This window comes from Balaenoptera acutorostrata, chromosome 11 (genome assembly GCF_949987535.1).
Source record: "Balaenoptera acutorostrata chromosome 11, mBalAcu1.1, whole genome shotgun sequence".
In the NCBI taxonomy this organism is placed as follows: Eukaryota; Metazoa; Chordata; class Mammalia; order Artiodactyla; family Balaenopteridae; genus Balaenoptera; species Balaenoptera acutorostrata.
The window spans coordinates 9,597,535-9,615,462 of NC_080074.1; the positions used below are offsets into that span (position 1 = coordinate 9,597,535).

Genomic DNA, 17,928 nt, shown 5'->3' on the forward strand with positions numbered 1-17,928 from the left:
TGTGTCATATGGGCCATAATTCCTTGTCTGCAATTCTGAAATGAAAAAACTTTTTTTTTAGTTGAAGTATAGTTGATTTACAATGTTGTGTTAGTTTCTGGTGTATAGCAAAATGATTCAGTTATATCTTTTTCATATTCTTTTCCATTATGGTTTATTACAGCATATTGAATACAGTTCCCTGTGCTATACAGTAGGACCTTGTTTATCTATTTTATGTATAGTAGTTTGTATCTGCTAATCCCAAACGCCAAATCCATCCCTCCCCTTTTCCTCTTTGGTAACCGTAAGTTTGCTTTCTATGTCTGTGAGTCCGTTTCTGTCTTGTAAATAGGTTCAGTTGTACCATATTTTAGATTCCACATATAAGTGATATCACACGGTATTGGTCTTTCTCTTTCTGACTTACTTCACTCAGTATGATAATCTCTAGGTCAATCCATGTTGCTGTAAAGGGCATTATGAAAAAACTTCTTAAATCATTTGGTGGCAAAAACCAAACTAACCCGAATTTTTTAGGTAGCTAAGTTAGCCTTTAACTGTGAGGCTATTTATAATTATCCCACTCCATGTGAATATTCACATTTCTTAGCAGAATTAACGTGTTTCATTCAACAGTTTAGGTATGATTACATAATATACAGTATGTGCACCATATTGCACGGTATTATCTAAAACGTGAAGAATGCTGAATTTGGATACATATCTGGCCCCAAAGATTTCCAGTAAGGGGCTGAGGACTATCAGCACTGCCACTGGGGGATGGCGTGAGGGTTACATGAGAGAATGTTTTTTAACAACGGTGTGAGCAATGGTCAGGCCCAGAATCAAAGCACAGGACGGGGAAGGATGGATGTGGAAGGCGGTGATCTATGAAAAAGTGTGTGTATTCGCCTGCAGCGAAGAGGCTGGAATAGCTAGTTAGGGCAGATTCTTGGCTGGCAGGCTCAGAAGTTAAGGCTTCATCCACAGGAAACAACGAGGGTTGGGGGTGGGCGTGGGGAGGGGCATGGGAAGTAACAAGAAGGGATCTGATTCTTAGAAAGATTTGGAGGGGCAAGCCTGGCGGCAGGGTGAGCCGCTAGGAAACCTCCTAGGACCTAGGTGACCCCGAGCCCAAGCAGACATCAGCAAGAGCCATTCATGCACAGAGTCTGGGAAGCAGGGAGGGCCAGGGTCCGTGAGGCCGGGCAGCGGGACCCATGACCCTAGACGGTGAGGTGGTTCCGTCGCCTAAGACCTTCAGAACCAAGCACGGGCCCCCACAGCCAGATTCTCGGAGGAGTAGCCGAGATGGGGCTTGAGGGAGGGGGGCCCGAAATCAGGAAGCATTAAAGGCAAGCTGGTACCGGGAAGCGGCTCTGGTTTGGGAGCCAGGAAACCAGGGTTCCTGTCTTTCCTCTCCAACTTCGAGCTGGTGGAAGCGGTGCGACTCGTCCCACTTCTATGTGCCTGCAAAATGGCAACAACGCTGTGTGGGACGGAATCGGGATACCACGTGGGAAAGAGCCTTGGAACTGAAGCCCCAACAGGGTTACTCAATTCCAGAGGATTCATATGAAACCTGCATTTCATATGAAAAGAACCGACGTAGCCATTTTCCTTCAGCGTAACAGCCGTTTCATCAAATTTGGCCGCTGCCCAACGCCTCAGGGTCGTTGTAATACAACTCCCTGCCGGCGAGTCCGAGGCTTTTCACTAAGTTTGAACTCGGCCGCTCGCCGTAGAGCCTCTAAGTCCCGCCTACGAGACTGACGTCCCGGTCGGAACGTAAGCAAGGCGAGGACGAGCGTGCGTGGAAACGGCACCCAGTACCCGCCCCCCGACCCGATGACTGCCGCGGGCGCGCGCTCTCACGCCGGAAGGGGCGGAGCTAGACTGGGATTTATATATTGCGCGCTGAGAGTCGAACGATCTCTACCGGCAGCATCCGACGGCTGGATGGTGAGTGTTGTGATGGCGGACTTCTATTTGTCCGCCGCGGCGGCATGAGTGAATCCGCGGCACATCCCCGCCATCTCGCCTCACCCGGCGCCGGGGTTGTGCTCTAGGAGCTTGGGGCACTTAGCAGAATCCGCAGTCAGGTCTATTTTCTGAAAATGTCCGAGGCTTGAGGTTGGCTTTGGGCCTGCCGGTCGGCTGGCGAGAGTCCTTGCCACGGGAGCTGGGTTGAGGGGCCCGGGCCCGACAATCTTCAGGCCATGGACTTATCCTGGATCTCGACCTCAACATTCGAAATCCGAGTCATGAGCACTTTCGCCAGGAGGACCTTGGGTGGGGGCGTTTTGGCACTGTTGTGAAAGTGGGAGGTGCAGAAATCCAGGCCGCAGGCGGCAGGGGAGGCTTTGGGTATGGGTTGTTGAATCCTCTTCTGAAACGTCTGGGACGGTTGGTACAACCTCTTGGGCCTCTAGAGTTCTCAGAAACCAGAGATGATGAACTTATTGACGGGCGGACAGAGACTGTGTGCTGATTGTCATGTTCTGATTTGGTTCTGTCGAGTTCTAGTGGCCTCCACTTGCCCGTTTAGCTCCCGTTGGGAGCATGAGGAACCTTTACTACTATTATCTGCCACCCAGGCGTTTGACCAGAAGTCCCTATTGTGGACAGGATCTGTTTCTTTTATTTAATCTTTATTGGAGTACAATTGCTTTACAGTGTTGTGTTAGTTTCTGTTGTACAACAAAGTGAATCAGCCATATGCATACATATATCCCCATATCCCCTCCCTCTTGTGTCTCCCTCCTGCCCTCCCTATCCCATCCCTCTAGGTCGTCACAAAGCACCGGGCTGATCTCCCTGTGCTATGCAGCAGCTTCCCACCAGCCATCCATTTTACATTTGGTAGCGTGTATATGTCAGTGCTACTCTCTCACTTAGTCCCAGCTTCCCCCCACCCCCGTGTCCTCAAGTCCGTTCTCTACGTCTGCGTTTTTATTCCTGCCCTGCCACTAGGTTCATCAGTACTGTTTTTATAGATTGCATTTATGTGCGTTGGCATACGGTATTTTTCTTTTTCTGACTTCACTTTGTATGATGGACTCTCGGTCCATCCACCTCATCACAAATAACTGGATTTCGTTCCTTTTTATGGCTCAGTAACATTCCATTGTATGTATGTGCGTGATCAGAATCTTAACTGACTTGCACATAAGGCTGCTTGTTAAGCGATTTTTAATACCATTACCTGGTGTGCCTTTGTTCTCTTTAGAGGAAAAGGTAGATGGTTCATGTTCTTTAAATTATAGGGTGAGGGTTTGAGATAAATGTTAACTCATTTGGCTGAATAATGCCTTTTAGATGTGTGATCCTGAAAAAAGTAAATCCCGCACGTAAGCCCGTTACCTGGGTTTCTGGTGTGGATCTAGCGTTGCTGGGAATCTTCTTAGAACCTAGGCCTCTGGGGATGAAGAGGCGTGAGCTACTTAGAAGGTGCTAACATTGATCGATCATTTTCTCCTAGTCTCACAGGAAGTTCTCCGCTCCCAGGCATGGGTCCCTGGGCTTTCTGCCTCGGAAGCGCAGCAGCCGGCACCGCGGGAAGGTGAAGAGCTTCCCCAAGGATGACTCTTGCAAGCCTGTGCACCTCACAGCCTTTCTTGGCTACAAGGCTGGCATGACCCACATTGTGAGGGAGGTCGATAGGCCAGGGTCCAGTAAGTACATGCTGCATCTTCCCAGCTGATGTGAGGGTAGGAGTTGGTGGGAAATGACTAGATGGGGCCAAGCTCTCAGAAGAGAGCAGGCTTTGGAGAGATCAACAGAACCTCTAGATATCACAATGGAAAGATATTTTAGGATTGATTAATGCTTCCAGGGTTCAGGTGGCTGGCACTGCTTGATTTAGGCAGAAGGATGTAATGGAGTCAGGGAGCGTGATGAGGAAATTTGTCAAGAGCTGCAGCAGAGAAGTATGCTAACATGGGAGGTGGCAACCACTGAGGGTTAAATAGAAACTCCACTCACATTTTAGTGGCAGCACTGAACTGTGAGCCTCACCTGAGCGCCTGAATACTACCCACCTTCCTGGGTTGTGAAGTTCGAAGTAGAAAAGGCACTAAGTAGAACACACAGTGCTGGTGATTGAAACACAGTAAACAGTTAAAATTGTCTATGCTGAGGAATTACTACCTCACTATACTTAGTACTCTTGTATTTTCTAGGTAATAAGGAGTTTGTCTCTGGAGAAGGTTATGATAAACCAGCACCGAAACCAGGCTGTTACTTGGCTGCTTAGGGTCCAGATAGTTTTTTGCTGAAAAGGTCAATGCACACAGACTGAGCATTCAGCAGTGAGGGAGTTTGGGCTGCGATGCATACTTCCCCACAAACCTTCCTGTCATCTGAAGCAACTTGCGTTGCTGGCCTGGAAGGGCACGTGACATTTTTCCAAAAGACAGCCCTCCTGCCGGGTACTTGAGGCAGCCCGCTCAGGTCTAACTGCCTGCTTCGTCTGCAGAGGTGAACAAGAAGGAAGTTGTGGAGGCTGTGACCATCGTGGAGACGCCGCCCATGGTCATTGTGGGCATTGTGGGCTACGTGGAAACACCTCGAGGCCTCCGGACCTTTAAGACCATCTTTGCTGAGCATATCAGTGATGAATGCAAAAGGCGCTTCTATAAGAACTGGTAAGGGGGCCGATGCCGCCCTCCGCCCTGGGTTAGGCTGGCCAGGAGGGGCAGTGTGCCGCGCAGGGCCTCAGCTCCATAGCTGGGGTGGGAGGAGGTGCTCTGGTGTCAGGTTTAGTTGCGGAACAGAGCAGAACCATTCTTTCCTGCGCTGGGAAGAGCATCTTGAGACATTTCCTTCAGTGTTCACCTTAGTGGGTGCTACCTTGAGTCAGTATTTCCTGAGTTGCTGGCAAGTGTTGAGTCTACTTAGAAGCTGAGGGATAGCAGTAATGCCCCCATACCCCACCACCCCCGGTGTGTGGTCTGGTTAACGGATAACCTAGAGCAAGAACTTGTGTATCTGAACGTGTGTGACTTGCATCATTAATCTTGTGGACCTCTGCTCAGCTCCGCTCGGCTCTGCCCGATGAGCTCCATCCAGGCTCCGCTTGCCGGTGGAAAAGGCTCCTTAGAAGCCGGCAATGAGCCCCGTCCCCACATGGTGCCCGATTGCCTTCCGCTCACCCCTTGGAGGGGCGATGAAGGCTGGCACCTGGCCCCCTCCCCAACTCTGCTCTGCTTCTGAAGGCATAAATCTAAGAAGAAGGCCTTCACCAAATACTGCAAGAAGTGGCAGGATGTAGACGGCAAGAAGCAGCTGGAGAGGGACTTCAGCAGCATGAAGAAGTACTGCCAGGTCATCCGTGTCATTGCCCACACCCAGGTGAGTGCCCACTGCTTATGGTCTGTGGAGGTGATGACCTACGTGACCACCTGTGGCTTTTGCGGGGCTCAGTTATCTTCTGAGTTGATCCTCAGCTCACACTGGTTTTGTGTCGAGCCTCAGGATTTTAGGGATGGTAAGACTTTGAGGTTCTTAAATTTATTTCCTGGTGGAGGAAGGGGTTAAAAGCAACAAAGTCCAGCCAGTGCCCTGCCTTGAGGCCTGGGTTCCTGGGGCCATGTTTAGGACAGTTGTCTGCTTGAGAAGGCATCCAGGCCTCCTCACATAGGGTTGGTTTTTTTGTTGCCAGCAGAGGGCACTGTGTCCCTGATGGTTCTTAACTGGGGAAAACCATATCCCATTTTAGGAGAACTGGTCGAAGGAACTGGTGAGTCATAACTAATGTTGTCTAGCGCCTAACTGAAAATAGTGTTGAGATGCTGGCTATTTGCACTTCAGACCTGACATGTGAGCCGAATTAGCTCTTGGTTGTCTGGGTAGGAATGGGTGCTGCCTTTGCTGTCAGTCTGGGCGATTATCCTGGGTGTATACCCATGATTCCTAAGTGATCAGTAGTCCTGTGTGGTTAGTGGTGACCAGATTACCACAGATTTGTGGTGTGTGTCCATTACTGAAGATGCGTCAGTAGGATAACACCGGACAGCTTTAAAATCTTTGTTTAGCTTCATTCCTTAATCACAGCTTGTACTCTCGCAGTGTTATCCTGCTCCCAAAATAAGTGGCTTATTGGTAGTTAATAGAGCAAGGTAGATGGCCAGGGTAAACCAGGACAGGTACCTGAAAGGAACTGGCCAAAATGACAGTGGTCAGGAACATTGGGCTGGTTGGTCCCAGGATCTGGTTAAATGAGCCTGTCTTAATGTGGGCCTGGTGTGTCTGTCAAGGATCAGCTCATTCTGACCTGATTCAGGCACCAGAATTGAAAGGGGAATGGTACCCAGTGGGGAGTCATGACACTGGAAAGCAAAACTGTTGCCTGTTGTGTGCAGCCTGAGTTCCTCTCACCTTGAAGCATCTGTTCCCTTCTAGATGCGCCTGCTTCCTCTACGCCAGAAGAAGGCCCACCTCATGGAGATCCAGGTGAACGGCGGCACTGTGGCTGAAAAACTGGACTGGGCCCGAGAGAGGCTAGAGCAGCAGGTCCCTGTGAACCAAGTGTTTGGACAGGATGAGATGATTGATGTCATTGGGGTGACCAAGGGCAAAGGCTACAAAGGTGAGCTTCGCAGTGGCCCACATTGCTGTGGTTAACCTGGGAGAGGGGTGGCAGGCCCAGCTGTTCTGTGATGAGGCCCTGGAATGAGCGCTGGCACAGCGCCCGAGTCAGACTGCAGAAGTATTCCTCGCTGCCTTCCTCCTGAGGATGGTGCTGTGGTCAGGTGGCTGGGGTAGCATGTGGGACCGGGGGTGACATACATACGCTTCGACCACACTGCAAAACGCACTGGGAGGCTTCCTGAATGCCCTCAGATAAGCATGATCACATTCTAGTAGGCTGATTCTCCAAGGCCTCTTCTTGTTTGCTGATTGTAACTCAAGGGTTATGTCTCAGCTGGTATTCAAGCTTGGATGGAGGTATAAGAAGGGAGAGGACACGGCAATCGTGTTGCATTGCATGTTCTGTGGACAGAGTACCACAAACTCAAGTTGGGCATTCATAGCAGGAAAGGGCCAATGGCATGGGTACCAGGCACCCCAGTAAATAGCATGTGTCTATTCCAGGGGTCACCAGCCGTTGGCACACCAAGAAGCTGCCCCGTAAGACCCACCGAGGGCTGCGCAAGGTTGCCTGTATTGGGGCGTGGCATCCTGCACGGGTGGCCTTCTCTGTGGCTCGGGCCGGGCAGAAAGGCTACCATCACCGCACCGAGATCAACAAGAAGGTGAGGTGCCCAAGGGGGTTCTGTGGAGACTTCAACCCTAGGAGGGGCAGGGTGGCCCCACTATTGGGAGCTGGGGGTCCCAGTCCCCGTCACCATCGGTCCATTTGCGGTGGAGCATCCCGTGGACTTAGTTGCTCATGTCCGCTGGCAGAGTTCTGGCTCTTGGGTGTCATGATAGTAAAGTGCCATCCTTGAAGGTGGTTCTGGTGCAGCTGACCCTTGGCAGGGCTGAGGATATGAGCTTTGTCTACTCTCTCCTGTTCCATGGTGTTTGGAGAGGCCTCGTCCATTGTCTCGCTGGATGGCATTGTTCGCAGTTCAGGCCCAGCCACCTTTTCTTTGCTCCGAGCCTGGGACGCCCCCTCACTAGGGCCGAGGTCATAGCTGCTTTCCCAGAGGCCTTTGTAGGCTAGCCCACCCCCAAGATGGATCATTTGTCCCTAATGGCTGTCCTTGCCTCCAGCCAGCTCCAGAGGCCTCTGAGCTGTCTCCCCGCCCAATTTGCTTGTTCTCAAGTATTTATGCTCATTTCCTCCTTCAGATCTACAAGATTGGCCAGGGCTACCTCATCAAGGATGGCAAACTGATCAAGAACAATGCCTCTACTGATTACGATCTGTCTGACAAGAGCATCAACCCTCTGGTGAGTAATGGGAGCTGTCCTTGCAAAGCCTCAGATATCTGGTCTGGTGGGGGATTTCTGGTTCCAGGCCTCCCCTATGGGGCTGGGGCCATTTTTACAGCCAGTTAACTGGATCCCTGCACAGCACCCAGCTGTCTGTCCACCCTTTGTCATTGGAGGGAGACTGGCTGGTGAGGAGTGGGGTGGCAGGCCCAGCTGTTCAGTGATGAGGCCCTGGAATGAGCGCTGGGTGCGGCGCCCGAGTCAGACTGCGGAAGTATTCCTTGCTGCCTTCCTTCTGAGAACAGCTCTGGTCAGGTGGTGGGACCACCAGGACCTGCGGGGGGCGGTGGGTGTCGTGTGCATGGTCAGACCTGTCTCCAGCCCCTTGTTTTATCTGTGCTGACCTCTGATGGCCTTGCTCCTTCCCAGGGTGGCTTTGTCCACTACGGTGAAGTGACCAATGACTTTGTCATGCTCAAAGGCTGCGTGGTGGGAACCAAGAAGCGAGTGCTCACCCTTCGCAAGGTGAGGCTGGAGGAGGGGAGGCTGAGCTCTGTTAGGGGAGTTGGGAGGGAAAGCGGGGAGAGATTGCTACTCCTGACTTTGAAGTCCCGGGAGGAGGGAAGTCTGTGTCTGGCCTGGCCCAGCTGTTTGCTTCTGTTCTTAAGTGTATTCTCATCCGCCTGGTGGCAGGAGGAAACCCCTTGGTAGTGGCTGGATGGTGGTGTTTGGGGTGGGTGAGTGTCCTGATTCCAGGACTGATTTAGATGGAGTTGACCTCTGCCCTCTTAAGATGAGGGACCTGTGAACAAAGATGGTACAGAGAAAGGCTTGGCTCTGAACCCTTGCCCTCTTGGTCCACAGTCCTTGCTGGTGCAGACCAAACGGCGGGCCCTGGAGAAGATTGACCTCAAGTTTATTGACACCACCTCCAAATTTGGCCATGGCCGCTTCCAGACTGTGGAGGAGAAGAAAGCGTTCATGGTGAGCACCTACCTTGCTGCCCTCAGGCTGGGGTGGGGGTGGCTTTCAGCTGCTGTCAGCTGTCAGCCTGCCCATCTGGTGCTGATGCAGAGGGGGCCACCTTGTGCATGTGTGTGCCCCGGGCTGTGGAGACCTGCCCGGAATTTGATCCGCACTGCGGTTGGCGGTTATTCTTAACTGCCTTCTATCTCTAACCTTGCCTGCTGCATTTCTCTCCACAGGGACCACTTAAGAAGGACCGAATTGCAAAGGAAGAAGGGGCCTAATGTCAGAACAGATTATACAGCTGGTAGAATCTCAATAAAATTATTTTCCAGTGAAAATATTTTCATCTGCCTGTACTTCACCTTCCCGGTCCTGGCTGCTTCCCTCGGCCCTCATGTTCCCAGAGGCATGCTGTCCCCCCAGCCTCTTTGGCTGCCTCTTTGCCCTACCACTGGCCGGGCCCCATGCTTGGAGCAGACTAGGTGAAGCGGGAGGCGAGAGCCAGCCAGCCTGGTCTGCCCTGCACTGTTACAGCCAGCCTGGGGAGTGAGCTCTGTGTGAAATGTTTGTCACAGGGCAAGGAAGCTGGGTCTCTGCTGTACACGTTGTGTCTGTACAGCTTGGAAGGAGGCAGTGAGGACCTGGTGTTGCTGTTGCCCACGGGCATGGCAGGGCAGACCCTGGCTCTCTGCTGAGTGTACAGATACCTAATTTAGTCACTAATCCATGCAGGAGGGGTTCCAGTTAGGGCTTGTTGAGGTTCTTCTGTAGCCAGCGGCAAAGTTCTGGCCATGGGAGAGGGTGTCATGTAGAAGCCCTGAACGGCACCTGGGACTTAGGAAAACACTGGAATGTTTGCTTTGAGGAAAGCCCTGGTGATTAACAAGGACTTCATTAAAACAGGTGAGAATGTGGACCGGCAGAGGTTGAGTGCCTTGACCAGGCTCACCTGGCTGGTGAGGTCATTGAACCCCAATTTCCATTCTGGTCTAGCTCTGCTTTGGTGACTTGGCTCAGCCACTTGTCCCTTGCCAGTGTCCCCTGTGCTGACCATATATTGTGCACCTGCATCATGTAGGCTGGTAAGAGCTTGGCTGCTAGAGCCCAGCACCCAGGCCTGTGATGTCTGGCCCACCCTTTGGTGGGGTGACTGAACCCCAGTCCAGCCCCTGGCATTCCAGGTGTACAATGCCCCTGCTTATCCCCCTTCCAGCTGTAGCTGCTCCCCACGTCACATCTGCCCGTGTGGTATGGTGGCCTCAGCCCCACCTAAGCAGAGGGCAGAGAGCACAGCTGCAGCAGCGCTGACGGCCTTGCCCAGCCTTTTGGCAGACGGCTGGTTGCCCACCAATTAATCACCTGGGTTCTGGCATCTTCTGAAGCTTAGTTACCTTTTCGAAAGGGGTAGTGATAGCTGGGGATGGATGGAGGTCCCATACTTACAGTGCTGTCTCAAGATGACTGGAGATGGCCCGAGTTGAACCTCTGGTTCCCGATGAGCATGGTATCCCCATGACTCATGTGAGGCCCTAAGATGTCGAGTCAAGGCACAGAGGAGGTTGCAGGAATTACATGTGGGCCCTGAGGCGGAGGCTAGCTGAGGTCTGGAGGGGCTGAGCAAGAGTCCTTGGCGTGAGACCCCTCCCCAACGTCTGCACACTTTTCTGGAGTCCATTCTGAGCTCTGTGTGGGGCAGTGGGCCTCAAAGCCAACTTCTGGCCCAATTTGCTACCTCATGCAGCACCCGTGGGCTCAGGATCCAGGCCTAGACTGGCCAGAGCTGCATTTCAGGCTGGAGCCACCAGGGGGCGAGAGTGGGCAGCACCCAGTTGGGGCAGCCTTGCAGGAGGACCTCTCTGGGCTTTGCAGGGGGTGCAGAATCCTTTCCCCAACCAGGGTCTCTTGAGCCCCATAATCCTGGGAGTCAAGCCCACAGCCAGAGGGGGTCAGGACTTTCCCCAAGGCCACCAGGCACCTGTGGCAGAGCCAGGCGTGGGAGCTGGGCTCCTGGTCTTTGGTCTGGGTTCTTTTCACTGCGGGAGCTTCTGTCCAGTCATATCCTGGGGAGGGTGCTGAGCTGGGCAGTGGCCCCACCTCGTCCCCTCACTCGTCCCGGTTGCCCTTGGCCTCAGCCTGTGGGCCTCCCCAGACCCTTAGGCCAGCCCTGAAGCCCAGCTGCCCACCCAGCCCAGTACAAAACGCTTTGCTGGTTTGAGATGTCCTGGCTGGGCCTCACTCCCTTTTGGGACTCTGCCCAGTTGTAGGTATGGCCAGGATGACTCGGGACGTGGGTCCAGAGAACAGGCTGAGGGTGTGCACACGTGCCTCCAACAGCACAGGTAGAGCACACGCTCATGTCCCCACACATGTGATGTGCACAAAGAGCCTTTTCAGGGGCAGGCTTGCTTGACAAGGGCTGAGCCCTTATCTGTTGACCATCCCCACGTCTCCGTCCTCGTTTCTGCCCTGCCCCTGGCCAGTGAGTGCTTTGAGGCACGCCCAGGATCACAGATCTGAGCCTCAGCCTCATCTGGTTGGGGACTGGCCGCCTCAGAGGTGGTGGTTACGGGACCCAGTGTGGAAGACAGCCCCAGCGTGTGCACAGAACGCCTGGAACCGGTCAGGACGAGTAATTGGGCTTCCTGGGGGCAGCGGAAAGCTCAGCCACGTGTGTGGGATCAGCTTCATTCTCAAGAAACCTGAGCGCCCGCGGTGGACAGAGCACTCCTCCAGGTGCTGCGGAAGCAGTGCTGAACTCAAAGGTCCATCTCTCAAGGAGCTTTTTTTCTAGTTGGGGAGGGCAGACAGTAGACACAGGCAAACAAGACAGTTTTAGAAGTGATGAGGGACTTCCCCTGGCGGTCCAGTGGTTAAGACCCTGCTCTTCCACTGCAGGGGGTGTGGGTTCGATCCCTGAAGATCACACATGCCGTGTGGCCTAAAAAAGTAAAAAAGAAAGCATTGGTCTGCTAAGATAATATTTGAGTAACAGAAGTGATAACGCTTTCGCCCTGAAGCTTTTGGTTTTAAGCAGGAGCGTAAAGAAGTATCTATGGTCTGTTGGCCATTTCAGAACTTTATGCATGAAATGTTTAATTCATTAGAAAGAAACATCTGAGTCATTGGTGATAGATGTGGGCCAGAATTTAGAGATCCCTGATTTAACTTTCTTCATTAGAATTATATTACTGTTAAATCTAATTACTACAAAAGTTTCTGTGGATCCAAAAACAGAATGATTCTGAACTGAGCTTTCTTTGAATATTACCCTTTTGTATGGTCAGGGCCCTGATTTGTATATTTTAGACTACATTCAAATTGGAAACTTAGTAAATATAAGTTTTGGGCTGTAAAACTTTTTGAGTTGTATATTGGATTGTGAAAGCGCAACTGTATTATGGACATTGGGAAAGTTACTTTCATAGTAAATGCACTTTATTTTTTTAATTAAAAAAATTTTTTTTTTTGCCCACACTGCATGGCTTGTGGAATCTTGGTTCCCTGACCAGGGATTGAACCCGGGTCCACGGCAGTGAAAGCACAGAGTTCTAACCACTGGACCGCCAGGGAATTCCCCTAAATGCACTTAGAAAAAAAGTGATGAATGCTGTGAAGAAATAAGACAGGACATTGGGATGCTGAGTGATGGGGCAGAGGAGGCCTTTCTGAGACCTGAGGGTGTAAAGGATCCAGCCTGGTGGAGCTCTACAGGGAGAACACCCCATGCAGAGGGAAGAGTAGGCACAAAGGCCCTGAGGTGGGAACGAGGCTTTGGGGCTCAGATATGAACTCCTGAGGGAGGCAGTTGAGTGAGTTCCACGAAGGTGGGACCGGCTCCCACCCCCCCCCCCACCTCCATAGCCACGACCTGGCATATAGTAGGTGCTCAGTAAATGTTGTTCCCAGGGTCTCTGGGAGTTGCCCGTGCTTGTGTATGTCTGGGTGTCCCACAAGGGGGTCCCCAGGCATTTCCGTGGGCCTGTGGTGGGCTGGGCAGCGGTGTGGGCCTCCTGTAGACCTTGTTTGTGTGTGTCACAGAGAGCCCATCTCCAAGTGCCTGGCGGTGTGTGCTTCCTGTCACCAGAGTCCCCAGACAGGCCTCTCTGGGATCCTGTGGTGACAGAAAAAGGAGCCTCATTCCATTCCTCCTGGAAAAAAAAAAAAAAAAAAAGAAAATACCTGCTGGGAATGTCCGAGCACGTGGGAACAGGGAGGTGGCAGGAGCCACCATTGCCTTAAAAGGCAGAGCCAGTGACTTCATGGAGCTTACCTGGGGGTGGCCTTGGGGGGTGGAGGGGTGGACAGCCTGCTGCCGCCTCGAGGGCTCACCCCAAAGTGCTCTCCCCCGATTCTCACTGGCAGCCTTGCCAGTGGGGGCTGCATGTTCACCCCTCAGTCCTCACCCCCCAGAGCCTCCAGCCCTGTCCCCCCACCCCGGGGGGTGGGGCGCCCAGCCCTGGCTTCCAGCGGCCTCACCCTCCTCCCATCGACTCTCAGCAGGAAGCTACTTGTCTGAAGCTTCTGTGGTGCCCCTGCCCTTCATGCGATGTTCTGGCACTCAGGCTGGCACTCGGGGCCTGCTGACCTCACCAGCATCGTGTGCCTCCCGGGGTCCGGACTCCTAGGCTGCTCCCCGTAGCCCAAATAGCTCTCCCTGTGCTTTCAGCAGAGGCTCTGAAGCCCGGTCTGGACCTCTGAGAGGAGAGGCGCCTGACCCGAACTCTTGGAGGCAAGAAAGCAACATCCATGAGCCCAGGAATGAGAGAGGTGGCATCCAGGAAACTTCCAGGGCCTATTAATACATCAGAACTATTAAATGTCTGAATGACTGTGTCCTTGGCATCCATCGGCCCCCTGGACTCATGATGCTGCCCAGGGCCCAACTTCACCAGCCCCTGGCCCTCGATAACAAGCGCTCATGTTGACTTTGAATGCCTCTGGAGGGTGGTGCCCAGGTTGACAGGTAGTAGTAATTGTGAATACCTTGTACCTATTGGGTACTGTCCTAAGTACTTTATATATATAAACTCAATACTCAGGATCACCCCTTGAGGCAGCTTCTATTATTACCCCATTTTATAAAGAAACTGAGGCTCAGAGAGAGTGAGCCACTTGCCCAAGGGCACACAGTGTATAACCGGCAGGGCTGGGATTTGAGCCCGAGCATCACTTCACCCTGAACCCATGGTACTAGGGGCCAGGAAAGCATATTTTGGCTCAAGGGAGAGAGTCGGGTGCTTATTTGGTTTTGGGTTTTTTGGCTGCGCATGCAGTGTGCGCGATCTTAGTTCCTCAACCAGGGATTGAACCCATGCCCCCTGCAGTGGAAGTATGGAGTCTTTTTTTTTTTTTTTTTTTAATTAATTTATTTATTTTTGGCTGTGTTGGGTCTTCGTTTCTGTGCGAGGGCTTTCTCTAGTTGCGGCAAGCGGGGGCCACTCTTCATCGCGGTGCGTGGGCCTCTCACTATCGCGGCCTCTCTTGTTGCGGAGCATAGGCTCCAGACGCGCAGGCTCAGTAGTTGTGGCTCACGGGGCCAGTTGCTCCGTGGCATGTGGGATCATCCCAGACCAGGGCTCGAACCCGTGTCCCCTGCATTAGCAGACAGATTCTCAACCACTGCGCCACCAGGGAAGCCCCAAGTATGGAGTCTTAACCACAGGACTGCCAGGAAAGTCCCCAAGGGTGCTTGTTTTTTGAGTACCTACTGTGTGCCAAGCATTGTGTTGGACCCTTTCAAAGCTATCTTATTTAATCCTTGCAATCACTATTCCCATTTTACAGATGGGGAAAATGGGGGCCCAGAGAGATTCAGAGAATCCTCCCAGGTCAGAGAGCTAGAATATAGTCTGCCAGGCATCTTAGGTGCTGTGTCTCACTGAGTGATCATGACAGCCCTGTGAGTCGTGAGTCCAGGTTCCTGTTGACACTCCTGTTTTCACAGTGAGGACATGGAAGCTTGGAGAGACCAAGCAACGGCCTCTCACTCGGGAGTGCTGAAGCAGAGAGTGAAATCCAGGCATCAGCAGCTCAGCGCTAACCACTGCACCGCACTGCCCTCACCGAGTGGGGGCCTGGAGGCTCCCCGTGAGGAGCAGGAGGGACACCTCATCCCAGCAGCCACCGCGGCACCAGTGTTCCTTCGCCCGCCACTTCTTGTAGGCGCACACCCTGGGGCCTCTGCTTGCTTGAGAGACGGGGGCACCAGGGGATGCTACCCTCAGGGCAGCCAGCAGACAGGTCGGGGTGGGGGAACCAGGTACCACAGCCGGCCCCACCTCCTCCTGCCCCAGCCCCACAGCTGGCCTCTGGGTCACCGGGCCTCATGTGACTATGGAGAAGTAGCCCCTCCCGGCCGCTCCCCGCCCCCCACCCCCCACCCCGGCCACATGCTGCCAGGCAGAGGAAAAGGGCCGTGAGGGAAGGAGCTAAAGATAGCCGACTCGCCGACTTCCCCATCCTCACTGGCCATCACCTCATCCCCCGTGGGCTCCTCCAGGGGGTCCCCACCCCAGCGGCAGCCACTCAGAGCCTGGTTGCCCAGCCTGGGGCACCGCACAGGGACCCAGGCAGTGGTCCTGATGTGAAGATTACCTACCCTCCGGGCACCGGGCCAGGCAGGGATGTGTCTCGCCCACTCTCGAAGTGCCCCCGACAGGAAAGGAGCATTATTATCAACCCTGTTGTTTTAAAAAATAAATTTATTTATTTGTTTGTTTGTTTATTTTTATCACCCCTGTTATTTATTTATTTATTTATTTATTTCTGGCTGTATTTGGGTCTTCGTTGCTGTGCACGGCTTTCTCTAGTTGTGGCGAGCAGGGGCTACTCTTCGTTGTGGTGCGCGGGCTTCTCATTGTGGTGGCCTCTCTTGTTGCGGAGCACGAGCTTGGCACGTGGGCTTCAGTAGTTGTGGCGCATGGGCTTAGTTGCTCCACGGCGTTTGGGATCTTCCTGGGCTTCTCATTGTGGTGGCTTCTCTTGTTGCGGAGCACGAGCTCTAGGCACACCGGCTTCAGTAATTGTGGTGCATGGGCTTAGTTGCTCTGCGGCATGTGGGATCTTCCTGGACCAGGGCTCGAACCCGTGTCCCTTGCATTGGCAGGCAGATTCTTAACCAGTGCACCACCGGGAAGTCCTCACCCCTGTCTTATAGGCAGGGAGCCCAAGCAGAAGGGGGCAGCAGCTCCCATTCACACACCAGCCCATTCACACACCAGTGCCCATAACACACCTCCACACTGACACAGCCACACCGTTTCCATCAGGCCAGGGCCTGTGAACTCACCAGCACGGCAACACGAAGGCCTGTTGAGACACCATGCCCTCTTGCTTCCTCAGGGCCAGCCACTAACCTAAGCACTCCACAGACACATCCCATCAAAGTCAGGGCCCTCCCCTGCTCAAGAGCTTTCCATGGCTCCCTGCTGCACATTCATATAATGAAAACATGTATTAAGCACCTCCTACGCATCAGGCACCTTGGTGTGGCATTCAAGACGCGTCGCAATTTAGCCCTAGTCTACCTACCAGCTCGTCACAAGCTGCTGTGCCTCGGTCATGTGGGACCACCAGAGTCATTCTGCCCAGGCCTCCTGGGTCTGCTGCAGTGACCCGTGTGTTGAGTAGGGCTGGATCCTGGCTCAGTCTCTTCCCGGCACCACGACAGCCCTCGGAGGCCGGAGGGAGGATTCAGTGGGGTCCTGTATGGGATGTACCCCTGCCCTATAGTCTTCACTCAATGTCCAGCACACACTCTCCATCAGTAAATACTGAATGTGCGGACAGCCCCCTGAAGAGGCAGTAGTTTACTTCCATTTCACAGATGGCAAAACCAGGGCTCAGAGAAGGCAGCTGACTCGCCGAGGCTCACACAGCCAGCACATGGTGCTGCCTGGTCTGGCACCAAGGTCCACAGAGCCCACAGAAGTGGCAGTTGGCAGCCCAAGGGCCAAATCAGCCCACAGATATGTTTAGTTTGGCCCTCGGAGTGAGCGTCATAGCTTTGCTTTTATCTTTAAAACCTGATCAATAGCACAAACCTGGAAGCAATGATCTGAGAGCTGCTAAGGAAGAGTGGTCCCCGCAGCCTGGGGGGTGCCTCTCGGCAGGCAGATGAAGCAGCCCCAGCTGCACGTAAAACTCCCTGAGGGACCCTGCCCGCGGCAGCGGCCTCCACAGTTCCTTTGGTATGTGTGAAATATTTTACATTTCATTTAAAAACAAATAAGTCTGATCTGTGCTGTTGGCCTGGCCCTCATCCCAGCTGCCCTGAGAACACAATATATGGGCCTCAGTTTCCTCATCTGAAGCATGGGGGCTCAGGGAGGTCTGGGTTGGACAATTTCTCAGGGCCCTTTCAGCTCCGAGGCTGGGACTGTGAAAGCCAACGGCCAGTGCAGAGTGAGGGGAGAGAGAAAGGAAAGGAGGGAAAGAGAGAGAATTCTATGGGCAGCAGCAATCGGGGAAGACTTCCTGAAAGAGGGAGGCTTGACCTGAACTGTGAAGGCTGAGCAACACCCAGCCCAGGGCTAACCTGAATAGGAATGGATGGTTCTGGAAGGGTGGGAAAGCACAGTTCAAAGGAATGAGTTTGTAATAGAGAGATTTCAGGCACAGCAGGAAGCAAGTTGAGGAGAGATTTGGGGGTGGGTTGTGGGAGGTCTTCCCTGAGACCCTCCATCACACCTCATCACAGGGGACCCGCTTCTGTACACCAGGGGAGGGTGGGTGGGAGTGGGGCAGTTGGCTTCTTGGCCTGTCCGTGCACTGTGTCTGGAGCCTGCCATGCATTGGCTCATTTACTCCTCACATCTAGGGCCGGCAGGTACGACGAGGACCCCCATTTCACAGAAGAGGAATCTGGGCTTGACCCCCAGGCTCCTCTGGGCCTCTTTTATCTAGAGGAGGGAAAGGAGAGGAGGCCTCTCATAGAAGCAGGAGGCTGATCACTGAGAGCGTCTGCCTAGGCTGTTCCGCCTGCTGGGCATGCTTTTCCCTCTGACGCCCGCTGTCTCTGCTCTCCGCTGCTCCCTCACCACCCCCACCAGGGCTATCACTGCGTTATTATTTGTGCTGCTTTTTGCTCCGTGTCCG

General features: G+C 53.3%; 1 protein-coding gene and 5 non-coding genes across 6 annotated transcripts; all 6 read left to right on the plus strand.

Moving 5' to 3' along the window:
- The first annotated feature begins 1,819 nt into the window (after positions 1-1,819).
- RPL3 (ribosomal protein L3) lies at positions 1,820-9,172 on the plus strand. Its single transcript, XM_007189081.2, has 10 exons — positions 1,820-1,944; positions 3,464-3,656; positions 4,460-4,628; positions 5,199-5,334; positions 6,385-6,571; positions 7,078-7,238; positions 7,780-7,881; positions 8,293-8,388; positions 8,728-8,847; positions 9,069-9,172. Exons 1-10 carry the CDS (start codon positions 1,831-1,833, stop codon positions 9,111-9,113), a joined length of 1,323 nt encoding a protein of 440 aa, XP_007189143.2. The 5' UTR covers positions 1,820-1,830; the 3' UTR covers positions 9,114-9,172.
- LOC114238729 (small nucleolar RNA SNORD43) lies at positions 2,428-2,491 on the plus strand. Its single transcript, XR_003624022.2, has one exon. It is a non-coding gene; the product is annotated as a small nucleolar RNA SNORD43 (small nucleolar RNA).
- LOC114238737 (small nucleolar RNA U82P) lies at positions 5,144-5,198 on the plus strand. Its single transcript, XR_003624028.1, has one exon. It is a non-coding gene; the product is annotated as a small nucleolar RNA U82P (small nucleolar RNA).
- On the plus strand, positions 6,631-6,723 carry LOC114238734 (small nucleolar RNA U83B). The gene has a single exon (XR_003624026.2). It is a non-coding gene; the product is annotated as a small nucleolar RNA U83B (small nucleolar RNA).
- Positions 8,076-8,169, plus strand: LOC114238733 (small nucleolar RNA U83B). The gene has a single exon (XR_003624025.1). It is a non-coding gene; the product is annotated as a small nucleolar RNA U83B (small nucleolar RNA).
- Positions 9,173-11,837: 2,665 nt separating the features above from the next.
- On the plus strand, positions 11,838-11,948 carry LOC114238730 (small nucleolar RNA SNORA2/SNORA34 family). Its single transcript, XR_003624023.1, has one exon. It is a non-coding gene; the product is annotated as a small nucleolar RNA SNORA2/SNORA34 family (small nucleolar RNA).
- The last annotated feature ends 5,980 nt before the right edge of the window (positions 11,949-17,928 follow it).